At 41.9% G+C, this 14338-nt stretch overlaps 1 protein-coding gene across 4 annotated transcripts in view; it reads right to left on the reverse strand.

The window, feature by feature from the left end:
* Positions 1-4873, reverse strand: part of synrg (synergin, gamma) — a 129881-nt gene extending 125008 nt beyond the window's left edge. For 2 of the 4 annotated variants that reach the window (XM_078548036.1, XM_078548034.1), the window contains exon 1: positions 4779-4873. In XM_078548036.1, coding sequence (XP_078404162.1) covers positions 4779-4843 — 65 coding nt within the window. In that variant the 5' untranslated portion in view covers positions 4844-4873. The remainder of the gene's footprint in view (positions 1-4778) is intronic. The other 2 variants (XM_078548038.1, XM_078548037.1) reach the window with 2 other exon arrangements.
* Positions 4874-14338: the final 9465 nt, after the last annotated feature.

A 14338-nucleotide genomic window follows, 5' to 3' on the forward strand; every position in this document is an offset into this window, starting at 1 on the left:
GGTAAATTTTTAAGGATAATCAGACGTTGAATTTAGTATAGAAAGTGGCCTGTAGGCAACAAAAAGGTACTAACAAGGTTACTCATGCAACATGACTCAGTGCAGCTTTAAACGGGTAAATGTGTCAGCCTTGGCTCAGTGGGAGAACTTTCAATTCTAAGTCAAAAGCTTTGGGTTCAAGCCTTACTCCAGAGATTTGAGCACATCATTTTGGCTTATATTTTAGTCCAGTACTGACAAGAACACTACACTGTTGGAGGTGTTATCTTTCGGATTAAATGTAAAACAAAGGCTTATTGTGCCCTCTCAGATAAATTTTTTTAAAAATCCCATAGTACCATTGAAGGAGGCACTGGAGCTATTCCGATATCCAAGCCCACAATTGTCCCTCAATGACTTCATTCAAACGCATTATTTGGTCATTTATTTCACTGCTGTTAGTGAGACCTTGGTGTGTGCACATTGCCTGCAGTGTTTCCCTACATTACACTTCAAAAGTAGTTCACTGGCTGTGGAGCACTTTGGGACATTTTGTGTTTGCATGTGACTTTCAGTACTAAATCTAATGGCCAATTATTCGTAAACGTTTATCTCTAGGATGTACTATTGTCCTGGCAAGCCCCCAAGTCATGATGGTGCTACATTGCAGTCTTAGTTGGAAATAACTGGCTAGTTGTGTTTGCCACTGCTATCTTCCATCTAGAGCTAGTGCTCTCACTCAGTAGGTCTGTTTCTTTAAACTGGGCAAGTGAACAATTTTCCCTGTGGTGTTACTGACCTGAGGTTGAGTTACTCCACAATACGTTAACGTGCTATTGCTTACATACACAAAGATCCAGGAACATGTGCAGCTGACCCCACCCCAGTGCCAGTAAATACTGTATTTGCTATAAGTGTTAGTTCTAACGCATTGCCAATACAGTGAATAAATTGCAGCAGATTCCTCCTTAAAACACTTTATTCTTTCTATTCATTGCTCCCCACCACCCCTCCAACACGTCTTTGGTTTCTAGTGATAACTGGTTTCATTGAATGCACCATCACATTGACAGAAGTTATAGGCAGAGTAGTCATACAAGTCTCCAAACAAGACTATTAGTACTAATCTGTCCAAATCACAACAATATTTATAAAATTTAATCAAAAGATAGAAAGCAGGCATATGCAAGCACCAATCCCCTTCCCCCATGCACTAAAAAAAGTGAGCTCCCACACTCAACAATGAACCACAAAGCTGTGCTACATGGGGAAGAGAGAGGCCAGCAACTGAAGGGCTGGAGGGAAAAATGACAAGACCAATAATATAAATCGGCCATTGCCCATTGTCAGAATGAGGGAGCTATAAAGAAAAGCTGAGAGCAAGAGTGACAGTCCCTTTGTTTGGCTCACCAGAAATACTTCAGGAGAGCTGGCATTTTATCAACTGCAAAATCTGAGAGTCACAATATAATTTAGTTATACTAGTGTCATAGAAGCCATGAAATATTACTTCCATAAGTCAATATGAAAAATATATATACAACTTAGGGCAATATTTAATATATGAATCTCAAAGTTGTAACACATTCAAAAGTTGCAGATAATAAAGGTTCCAGAGATCTGGTCTGCAAAGTAAAGCTTTAGTTTGTGCCAATAACCATAAAATAGCTACCTTGAACATATTTTTTCATACCAAGAGATACTCTACTGAGCAGTTTTATTAAGTATTTCCAATATTCACCCAATTGATTAACAATAGATTTCCATGCAAACAACTCTTACGGCTATTTCCACCTTCCACCATGTTAGCCAAACAATTTTTTCATATTTGTTCTTGGGGATGTGGGCAATACTGGTGAAGTACTAACTTGCTATGATGGGATTGAAACTCATGACCTTGAGATTGCTAGATCAGTACCATAACACTAAAACTGTTGCACCCAGTTTACTCTGCTGCTCATTTTATCCAAGTGCCAAAGGCCAAAACGTCTTGCACAAATTAGGCCAAAATAACAGAATCATAAACTGCGTCAATTCTCAACAACTGTAAAACCAGCTCACAACAACAGATCAAAAATGAAATACAGGTCGAGTATCCTTCATCTGTAAACTTATTACAGGTACCCTGTATTTCTTATTCAGTGGTATATCTTACTTTTCTAGCCATTTTATTTACTTTGGACTATAGGTAGCCTTGGCTTCGGCCATTATAATGAATGTAGGCATAGGCCTATATGCGGTATCCGAAAACTGAAATTACCTGAAATCTGAGGCACAATTGGCCCCGAGGGTTTCGGGTAAAGGATACTCAACCTGTAGTGCGAAAGTCAGAATTTAACATTGTATGTACAAAATATGATTAAGCCAAAATAAATTGTTTTTGGGGTTTTTTTGGGTAATCACGGGTACATTGCTCTGCATTAAACTTGAGCAAAATGATTAAACATCACTACTGTAGCTGGTTAACCTGATGGTAGGGGTGGGATTGGGTATGGCATGAGAGAGTTTGCATGGGGAAGGATGGAATGCCATGGACTGGGATTTAAGGAAGTACTGCCGTATTAGATACTAATTTCGCTGCAAATGTCTTGCGGGTCTCCACTAGTTCTTAAATAACACTTAGTTACATCTAGGATCGAGAAGCAGCCCTTAGTTACAAATATTCCACTTTCCTACACAGATCAAATCACACATATGTAATTTAAAATTGAAATGCAGCTAGTTTATCATGTAGCTATTTTCATTCCCCCATGTTTCTTTAAAAGATTTAAAAGTCAACAGTAATGAACTCTGGTTGCTCTAAAGATTTGTGCACTTTTACATGTTCAGCCTCAATTCTTACGTGGCTCACAGCATTTCAACAGAATTGTCAGTTCTGCACTGTATCCATGCTTTGTGTTGTTCATTCTCTGAAAAAGTCGGAACAAAAAAGAAAACTTCCAATACAGCTTGCACTGTGCAGCCTGGGGGCAGAGTGTAAATGAGTGGGAGGGATGTTTTCCCCATAATCCTTCAACTCGCAAGTTAACAATCTCAACACTTCTATCTGAAGGGACATTTTTCAATACTCAAATTTCCAATAAATCAATACAGCTCTCATGTTTCCTAGTAAACTAAGTGCAACAGCCAGTCTAAACGTGACAATTTTAACACAAATGCCATACAATCTTACTTTGCTTAATATGCCACAGCGTTAAATATAATTGGTTTTGGGAACCTTATAAAAATAGATAGTTGATTCATATAGTTTCGTATTACAGTCTATTATAAATTAGAGATCAGGATGCGTTGGGGGATGTACTGTGAGAGACTTCTTAAATAATAGCCACATTTAACAGGAATGTCTGAGATGTTCACTACATCGAGGAAATGGAGAGAATGTTCAGCAACTTCAATCCAGTAATCATCAACCTTGGTGTCAGATGCCTTTTAAAATTAAGCTAGTAAAATTCATTCATTTGAATTACACGTCTAGCCAACATGGAGAGGGAGAAGGGGAAGAAGAGGAGAAATTAAGTATTCAATCATGACAAAATTATTGGATCAACTTTGGCATCTACTATATCTGCTCAGCATTCCTGCTTGCCGGCGGGGTGGGAGGGGGATTTCTAAAAGCCATAATCACTGCCCTAAACAGCTTGGCCACTACTGCATCAAACTAAAATGGTTAGTAGCAAAAAACAGCCTTCAAAGTACCTCGGCTTACAAATTCTTGTCTTTTTTGTTCCTTTCAAAAAAAAATCCACTCATGCAACAAAATGCAATAGAGAATACACAGCAGACATCATTAAACCAACACCAAGATCAAACTCTCTTTTCATCCCAGAAGTACCCAAAATTAAAAATTCGATACAGCCTAACCTGCTGAGCATGAGAAATATAGTTCATTCCATATTCACAGTCACTCACTGGGGAGATCAAGCAATTCCAAAACTGGTTTATCCCCTTATCCTTTTCCTGGCAAACTCCAAATTGCAAAGATCACTGGAGTTACATTTAAGTGAGCTATGAATACTTTTATTTCCCGATTACACATATTTATTAATCGTTTTAATAAATGAGGTTGAAGCGGGGGGGGGGGGGGGGGGGAGAAAGAGGGCAAAGAGTTAGGAGGAAATCACAATTCAAGTTTTGTTAGATCGCGTTGAGCCCAGCGACTTCCACCTAAATTAGTAATGCTCGATGAAAAGAGATAGGGCCGGATGAAAGATAGATGAAGCACGATCTCCTTTTGGAACATCAATTATTCAGTGTAAAGCACATCAGCTTCCCGTTTCATTTAAGTAGCAGGACTGCAGCTTGAAAATAAGGAGGTGGTGGTGGTGGTGGTGGGTGGGGGGGAATGGGATGCTGCATTCCCTTTTATTCAGCCCCAACCCACCCTTTTTAAACAGTGAGTGGGGCGGGGGGGAGGAAAGAGGGAAACACGAAGTTTCATTTACAATTCTTTTGGGGGAATCGGGAATAGGGCTCGCAGCTTATTTATTATTAAAAAACACACACACATACAGTTGAATCAAAGTAAAGGTAAATTAAAAGACCAAGATAGATAGAAACAAGAGCTTTCCGGCTGTATCGAGGCCACTCAGGGGGGTAAATATCCATTGGGGGGGGTGTCCTGGTCACTGACCCAGACTAACCCCATTTCCCCCCACCCCCCATATCATCATCTTCAAGACAGAGAGGGGCGGCCACCAGCTCTCAGTGATACATTTAACCTGCCGCCGGCACAATCATAATTCATCATCGGATCTAATTGCTGAATAACAACAATAACCACAAATGGAGAATCGTTGTACCTGCCGCCACTGCCATTGCTGCTGCTGCCGCCGCCGCCGCCACCTGAGCCCGGTCGCAGCGCCATCTTGATCCAGCTCCTTGTCAACCAGCAACTACTTCCGGGTCACCCCGCGCCCCGCCCAGCCCCGCCCCCTCAAAGGTCACCGCCCAGTCACCTGTCACCAGCTGTAGCAACTTCACTGAGTCAGTCAGTCAGTCTCAATCCAACATGCCCCAGGCACTTCCTACATGTGTGTGTGTGTGTGTATGTGTTTGTGTCCACCATCCTTTCTCCTTTTTTTTGGGGGTGGGGGGGTAGAGAGTGGTTTCAGTGTAAATGTTTCTCTGTCGTCTTTTCTCTTCTAAATCACTTCTGCCCTGCCCTGCCATGTTTTCTTTCAAAGTCTAAATGGTGCACAGGTTTTGTGTAGCCTTTTTAGAACAGGCCAGCCTGAACTAAAGGGACCCCTGCTACTTTTGTCATTCAAGCAAAATATAATTTGAGCCCTGCTGAAAAGAAGAGGCGTTTTTTTTTGGCCTTGCACTCATCTGGACAATTCGCCAGGGAATGCCGACGTCAGGGGAAACAACAATGTACGCTGTATGAAAAGAGAGTGCTGATTGGTTGGCAAGTGGACTCAGATTGGTAGTGTTACCATGGAGGATGCACCAGTTGATGGTGACTGACAGTTAACTGCCGAGCATTGTTTGCAATTTAAACCAGGCAGCTTGACTCTGATTGGTCAAGACATTGCCCTGGGGAATGAACCAGCGAATGGTTGTCACTTATTTTGTTTAGCTGCAACAGGTGCAATGTGTGCACATGTTCTTTCTGTCTACAAAGAACAGGACCCTGTGTATTAATATATGTAGCTTCGAGTACACAAAAATGCGCCACATTGTGAGCCCGACTGGCAATCTTAAATCAGTCGTCAGCGTAATTCTTGGCACACTGAGGATTAGTTAGCAAATGTTGTCCAATCGCAGAATCACATCTAATGTTGGACAGTGTGTTTTGAGTTTTGCAAGCATAGGCTGGTTGGGTACAGTCTGTACCTTGCCCATTGCAAACAGCAGAAGGGACATGCTGAACAATTTGCCAGTCTTTGGGACATGCAGCCTACATACCTAGCATCACAATGGCACTGAACTGTATACACCACATTACTCATTTGTGTGATAGGCAGAACATATTTTTGGCTCAATGGTAGCATCCTGTTAATTTTTTTTATTCACTCAAGGGATGTGAGCATCGCTGGCTAGGCCAGCATTTATTGCCCATCCTGAATTGCCCTTGAAAGAGGGCATTTAAGAGTCAACCACATTGCTGTGGGTCTGGAGTCACATGTAGGCCAGACCAGGTAAGGACGGCAGATTTCCTTCCCTAAAGGACATTAGTGAACCAGATGGGTTTTTACGACAATCAGCAATGGTTTCACGGTGATCACCACACTTTTAATTCCAGATTTTTATTGAATTCAAATTTCACCATCTGCCATGGTAGGATTCAAACATGGGTCCCTAGAATACTAGCCCAGAGACAATACCACTATGCCACAGCCTCCCCAGAAATACCACTCGTGTTGTTGCTGCATAGTAGCAGCATGAAACGGCTAGCATCACCTGTTGCTCAAATTTTTGAGATACCCTGCCCTTACAGGGTAATCTGAGGTAGACTGGGCACTTTCCAGGGCCAAAAGTGAAAGCCTTGGGCCGATTCATAAGTTTGTGCGATATACATCGTAAAACGATCTGATCAGGGTAGTCATCCCACAGGATGGTTTTGATGCGCCCTATTTCAGCATCAAGCTTGCATAGTGAGCAAATGGCTCAGGCCCTATTTACAAGGTTGCCGATAAGGCCAATCTTTTAGCATGTGGAACTGTTAAGAATCCCAATGTGTGTATTGACCAGTGAAGGTAGGCTTGTGATAGACCATGGTAGAGAAACCCTTGGTAGATTTCTCAACTAGTACGTCAAGGAAAGGGATTTCATTTGACTGCTCTATTTCAAAAGTGAATTTGAGTGCAGGATGGAGCCCATTAAGACATGTAAGGAAATTATTACACGCAGCTGCAAATTTAAGTATAGCAAAAGTATCATCCAAAAATCGGAAATATGCAAGGGGTAGGAGGTTAGGTGTCACTCCATCAAAGATATGTTTCCCATGGAACCCAACAAAAATGTTTATAAGAGCTGGGCCCAGAGTGGATTCCATGGCAACACCATCTATTTGGGCATACGTGGTGTCACTAAAGTTGAACTCAGCTGCGCGAGGTGATGAGTTCATAAGCTCAATGAATACCGATTCACGCAATAGGTGGCAGGTCTAGATCGCCGTGATATAATGCAAAAATAACTGTGCCCTCTAAGTGCATTGACGCTGCCTAGGATGGACAGGAATATATTGGAAACCTAACAATGAAAATGCAGGAAAAATTAAAGAAAGACTTGCATTTATACAGTGCCTTTCACAACCACTGTACATCTCAAAGCGCTTTACAGCCAATGAAGTATTATAGAATTGTTCCAACACAGAAGGAGGCTATTCGGTCCATTGTATCTGCACCAGCTCTCCAAAGAGCAATTCACCTAATGCCATTCCCCTGTAACCCTGCACATTTTTCCTTTTCAAATAACAGTCTAATTCCCTTCTGAATGCCTTAATTGAACCTTCCTCCAACACACTGTCATCTTTTCAAGTGTAGTCACTTAAGTAATGTAGGAAATGCAGAGGCCACTTTGCACACAGCAAGCTCCCACGAACAGCAATGTGACCAGATAATCTGTGTGTGAGTTGTTGATTGAGGGACAAATATTGGCCAGAACACCAGGGATAAGTGCCCTGCTCTTCTTCGAAATAGTGCCATGGGATCTTTTATGCCCACCTAATGTGGGGAAAATGAAGATGACCAATCACACTTGATGAATAAAATGCAGAAAAAAAGAGTTGCATCTATATAATGCATCTATATCTCTGGATATCCCAAGGTACTTTTTAGAGTGCAGTCACTGGAAGCACAGCGGCCAACTTGCACACAGCAAAGTCCCACAAACAGCAGTGTGATGACAAGAAGATCATCAGGTTTTAGGAGTTGAGTATTGAAAATTGGCCAGGACATCGGGGAGAACTCCCCTACCACTGCTTTGAAATAGTGTTGTGGGATCTTTTACTTTCACCTGAGAGAACAGTCGGGGCCTTGGTTGATATCTCAGCAAAAAGACGGCAGCTCCAACTGTGCAGCACTCCCTCAGTAATCCACTGAAGTGACAGCCTAGATTGTGTGCTCACGTCTCTTGAGTGGGATGTGAACCCACACAGCCTTCTGACTCAGAGGTAAGTGTGTCACTAACTGAGTCATGTTTAACCTAAAATGCAAATGTTAGATTTGGAAATCCAGTTTAAGATTTGATGCATCATTGGGTAAACAATTTGAAAAAATTCAGGAAGCCTATTTACTGTGGACGTTACTGTTAATTAGGTATCAAACTTGCTCTAAATTGCCAGATATGCAATTTTGAATGCAGCAGTGCAACAGCCAGACAGAATAAACTAGAATTATTAGTACCATAAAAGCAGTTCAGCAGAGTAACTGACAGTGCAGCGGAAGTGACTGTTGTTGTGACAATTAGGACATTGTCTTTATATTTTGTTTTCTGAATCTCTGAGTTATGCTGAAGGTTGCTCCACTTCACTGTTTCAAAATGAAAGGTAGGAGAAATTCTGACTGCAGGAAGAAACAAATGGCTGTTAAAAAAATCAATCGAGTTAAAGGGTGTTTTGATACCAAATGAATAGAGACCAAAATGTAATTTCCACTTATTGCTTGTGACAAAATAAGTAGACCATTATACCACTTGGCAGCCAACAGTTCACGGCACTATCTTTTATTTACCAAGGTACATTTTTGTTTGTTTATCTTTTATTATTGAACTGCGTAATATCTTACTGACCTTTCTTTTTTCTATGTAATTTCATCTAAAGAAAGCTGTAGGGTAGTTTAGCCGATATACAGTTATCCATCAATTTATATCTTCCAAATCGTGAGGTCATAAGCGAATGCGGCGTGTATCCCAAATAGTCTTCAGTAAACAATTTGTCCCAATTCAGGGTTTTATTAAACCCGGGCTACACCACTTCATGAGAGTAAGGGCCAGTTTTTGGTTCACAAGTGACTCTCCCTGCTTATGGATGCTGTGGTCTAACTGTGGCTATGAGAAATGTACTTGGGAAAAACAGTAGAGACTAGATAAGAGTTCTTTATCGTTTTGGATAATGGTACAAGTGTGCCCTATGGACACAAGAGGCCCGATATAAATGCAAGTCTTTCGTCGAAATAAGGATCTGCTTTGCTGATCAATGAGTTAAAATGGTCTGGAGGCTGTCAATGTTGTTCAAGGTTTTCTACAAAGCATTTTGATTTAAAGTCAACACTGTTCAGTAAACTAAAGTGGTTCTCCCATCACAATGCTCATGGCAAGTCAAATGTATCGTATTCTCACCATGTGATTGCCTAACACTGAATGCGTCATATTAGGGTTTTACTAAACAGAGGAAAGATGATTAGGAAATACCTCCTATATTGATCATCTCTGATTGCATGGCATTTGCTGGTGGTCTGACAAAATGTGAAGCTTTGTAAGTAAATAAGCCATTTTTGGGTAGAGAACAGCAGTATGAGAACAAAAATGACAAAGAATAATTGCTAAAGTGGTCAGCAGGTGCTTCATGCTTTATATGTTCAGGGTTTTTTTTTCAACCATGCTTTTCACTTTGAATTGTTCTCATTTAATAGATCCAGAACATCTCCAATGGCGTTGCTTATGGTAAGTCAGAAGACATAAGGGTAAAATTTACATAGTATTTACATATGAACTAGGAGCAGGAGTAGGCCACTCGGCCCTTCAAGCCTGCTCTTCCATTCAATAAGGTCATGGCTGATCTGATTGTAACCTCCCCAATACTACCCCCAATAACCCTTCACCTCCTTGTCGATCAAGAATATATCTAGCTCTGCCTTAAAAATATTCAAAGACTCTACTTCCACTTCCTTTTGAGGAAGAGAGTTACAAAGACCCACCACTCTCAGAAAAATAATTTTTCCCTCAACTCTGTCCTAAATGAGTGACCCCTAGTTCTAGATTTTCCCACAAGAGGAAACATCCTCTCCACATCCACCCTGTCAAGAACCCTCAGGATCTTAAAGGTTTCAATCAAGTCACCTCTTACTCTTCTAAACTCCAGTGAATACAAGCCGAACCTGTCCAACCTTTCCTCATAAGACAACCTGCCCATTCCTGGTATTAGCTTAGTAAAAGTTCTCTGAACTGTTTCTAATGCATTTACATCTTTCCTTAGATAAGACCACTACTGTACACAGTACTCCAGATGTGGTCTTACTGGTGCCCTGTATAACTGAAGCATAACTTCCCTACTTTTGTATTCAATTCCCTTCGCAACCATAACATTCTATTAGCTTTCCCACTTAATTGCTGTACCTGCATATTAGCCTTTTGAGAGTCATGCACTAGGACACCCAGATCCCTCGGAATCTCAGAGCTCTGTAATCTCTCACCATTTAGATCATAGGCTTTACCGCAAAAAAACCCAAACATTTGGCCCAATAGATCCAATTAGGGATGGATAACAAATGCTGGCCTTGCCTACAATACTTACATCCCATAAACAAATAGGAGGATTAGAAATACATATTAGGTGACCATTTTTGTGAATATCCCTGTTCTGGCCACGAATGGGATCCCAAGCTATTTTTGCCAGCAACTTCAATTCCCTGTCCAGCTCTGATGTGTGTTCCATCTTCTACACTGCTACAATGGGTCTACTAGGCATTTCACAGTTCTCTGGTTTTAATATTGACCAACAACTTCAGATGTAGATATTAGCTCCTATTTTCCCTCGAGAGAAATGCTGTCAACGTGATGGGTAACTTTCCAGGGTGGGATGTGGGGGGAGGGAAAGAGGAGCTGATTGGTGCTTTGGGTGGGAACTCATTTAATACACCCATAACCTACCTGTGTTAACAGTTTACATCTTATTTTGATGTGTGATTTTGCACACAAACTTTTATACTTACAATGTCTCAGTTTCTGCCTTTTGATCAAAGCTATTGAACTAATAGACTTCAAATGGTGACTGCTCAATCTGTAGGAGATCAAGGCCAGGGATTCACTTCAACTTTAGTTTAAAAAAAATCCGATTGTAATAATCCCATAGCATTGACCAGCTGAAATAGCAATTAAATTATGTTGGTTTGTGAAAGTGAAATCCTTCTGGTTATAATCTTTGGAATGGTTAAAATGGAGTTGGTGGCTGCTTTTGTGCCTTTGGAGACGGTGTGTTTGGCCAGGTCCCCTGGCACCAGATGGATTACACCCCAGAGTTCTGAAGGAGATAGCTGAAGAGATAGTGGAGGCGTTAATGGTGATCCTTCAGGAATCACTCGAGTCAGGGAGTGTCCCAGAGGACTGGAAAATCGCTAATGTAACCCCCCTGTTTAAGAAGGGAGTGAGGCAAAAGACGGGAAATTACAGGCCAATTAGCCTGACCTTGGTCGTTGGTAAGATCTTAGAGTCCATTATTAAGGATGAGATTTCAGAATACTTGGAAGTGCATGCTAAAATAGGGCAAAGGCAGCATGGTTTCATCAAGGGGAGGTCATGCCTGACAAATCTGTTAGAATTCTTTGAGGAGGTAACGAGTAGGTTAGACAAAGGAGAGCCAATGGATGTTATCCACTTGGACTTCCAGAAGGCCTTTGACAAGGTGCCGCACAGGAGACTGCTCAGTAAGATAAGAGCCCATGGTGTTAGAGGCAAGGTACTAGCATGGATAGAAGATTGGCTGTCTGGCAGGAGGCAGAGAGTGGGGATAAGGGGGTCCTTCTCAGGATGGCGGCCGGTGACTAGTGGAGTTCCGCAGGGGTCAGTGTTGGGACCACAACTTTTCACTTTATACATTAATAATCTAGATGAAGGAACTGAGGGCATCCTGGCGAATTTTGCAGATGATACAAAGATAGGTGGAGGGACAGGTTGCATTGAGGAGGCGGGGAGGCTGCAGAAGGATTTGGACAGGTTAGGAGAATGGGCAAAGAAGTGGCAGATGGAATACAACGTGGGGAAGTGTGAGGTCGTGCACTTTGGTAGGAAGAATAGAGGCATAGACTATTTTCTCAATGGGGAGAGAATTCAGAAATCTGGAGTGCAAAGGGACTTGGGAGTCCTAGTCCAGGATTTTCTTAAGGTTAACTTGCAGGTTGAGTTGGTAGCTAGGAAGACAAATGCAATGTTGGCATTTATTTCAAGAGGACTAGGATATAAAAGCAGGGATGTGCTGTTGAGGCTTTATAAGGCTCTGGTCAGACCATATTTAGAATATTGTGAGCAATTTTGGGCCCCGTATCTCAGGAAAGATATTCTGGCCCTGGAGAGGGTCCAGAGGAGGTTCACGAGAACGATCCCAGGAATGAAAGGCTTAACATATGAGGAACGTTTGAGGACTCTGGGTCCATACTCGATGGAGTTTAGGAGGAGGGGGGATCTGATTGAAACTTACAGAATACTGAAAGGCCTGGATAGAGTGGACGTGGGGAAGATGTTTCCATTAGTAGGAGATACTAGGACCTGAGGGCACAGCTTCAGAGTAAAGGGAAAACCTTTTAGAACAGAGGTGAGGAGAAACTTCTTTAGCCAGAGAGTGGTGAATCTCTGGAATTCATTGTCACACAAGGCTGTGGAGGCCAGGTCATTGAGTGTATTTAAGACGGAGCTAGATAGTTCTTGATTGGTAAGGGGATCAAAGGTTACGGGGAGAATGGGGTTGAGAAACTTATCAGCCATGATTGAATGGCGGAGCAGACGTGATGGGCGGAATGGCCTAATTTCTGCTCCTATGTCTTATGGCATCATGAGGCTGATGGCGCTCTGGATCTCAGGTCAAAATGGTGTGCACTTGTTGTAGTGAATAAGGTGAGGCCTCTGAGGCAATGCACTCGAAAATGACAACAATGAAGGAATTCATAACACTATGGACTTAGACGAGATCCTGGTAGAATGGTGGACCTGGGTCAAGCACCCGGTACACGTAAGTGGAATAGCTCTGCGTGCGAGATTTCTCCCACTTCTTGGGTGGCTTCTTGGTGACTTTAGTTAGCGACTGCTTCAACACCTTGCGAGACACACCGCCCTTAGCCGCAGCCACCACTTCAGGCATTCCACTAGACTCGGACCAACTCAAGTCATACACAGTATAGTACTGTTTACGGATTCGGTATGCTTACTGTAAAAATTTATTCTCAGGCCTCTCCATAACAGATAATGATTTAGTTAACTGGAAACCCATAGATAACCCATAGATTTAGCAAACAGCAGACTGAAGCTTCCTAAAGTCTATAGCAACTGTTCACACTGCCAACATCTATGGGAGGCTAACAGGGAGTGGAGACTTTGAACAGCTTCAATCAGCTGTCCCTGGGGATTAAAAAAGATAAATGGAGTGGAAAGCTCTTGCAATAGACAGGCATCGTATCAAGTTCATTCCTTTCTTCTGAAGCATTTTGCATTACAGTGACGCTGCTATACGGAGACATTCAGCTCCTCAGGTCAATAATTAACAGTACTTTAATGAGGTGCAAAAAGCTTACTGAATTGCCTGGAATAGCCAGTACACTTAATGTGTTATGAGCGGCACCTTTGTAATTAAATGTGATGGCAATGGAAAACTGTTAACCTCATTTGCTCCATCTAGGTACTGCCTGGGATAAATGTGGCCGATGTATGTGGTGGGGACCGTCTCAGTAAAAGTGACCATGAAGCTGTTGGATTGTTGTAAGGGCTTAATTAATTTAGGGAAGAAAATCTGCTGTCCTTAAATAAAAACAAAATACTCCAGCTGCCAGAAATCTGAAATAATAACAGAAAGTGCTGGAAATACTCAGCAGGTCTGGCAACATCTGTGGAGAGAGAAACACAGTTAACACGTCAAGTCAAATATGACTCTTCAGAATCAAAGGAAGGTAGAAATGCAATGGGTCTTATGCTGTTGAAAGGACTGAGGGCGAGGAAGAACAGAAGGGATGTCATATAAAAAAAGGTGAAGGGAGTGGGTAATGGTTGTAGCAAAGAAACAAAGCATTTGTCCAGATTGAGTGTGAATGGCAGGAGAATGAACAACACAAAAACAGAATTACCTGGAAAAACTCAGCAGATCTGGCAGCACCGGCGGAGAAGAAAAGAGTTGACGTTTCGAGTCCTCATGACCCTTCAACAGAACTAAGTAAAAATAGGAGAGGGGTGAAATATAAGCTGGTTTAAGGTGGGTGGTTGTAGGGACAAGCAAGCAGTGATAGGAGCAGATAATCAAAAGATGTCACAGACAAAAGAACAAAGAGGTGTTGAAATTATCTAAGAGAATGTGCTAATTAAGAATGGATGGCAGGACACTCAAAGGTACAGCTCTAGTGGGGGTGGGGTGGAAAGACTGACAGGGCATTACAGGTATAGATTTAAAAATAATGGAAATAGGTGGGAAAAGAAAAATCTATATAAATTATTGGAAAAA

The sequence above is a fragment of the Cetorhinus maximus genome, chromosome 9, assembly GCF_964194155.1.
Source record: "Cetorhinus maximus chromosome 9, sCetMax3.hap1.1, whole genome shotgun sequence".
Lineage (NCBI taxonomy): Eukaryota > Metazoa > Chordata > Chondrichthyes > Lamniformes > Cetorhinidae > Cetorhinus > Cetorhinus maximus.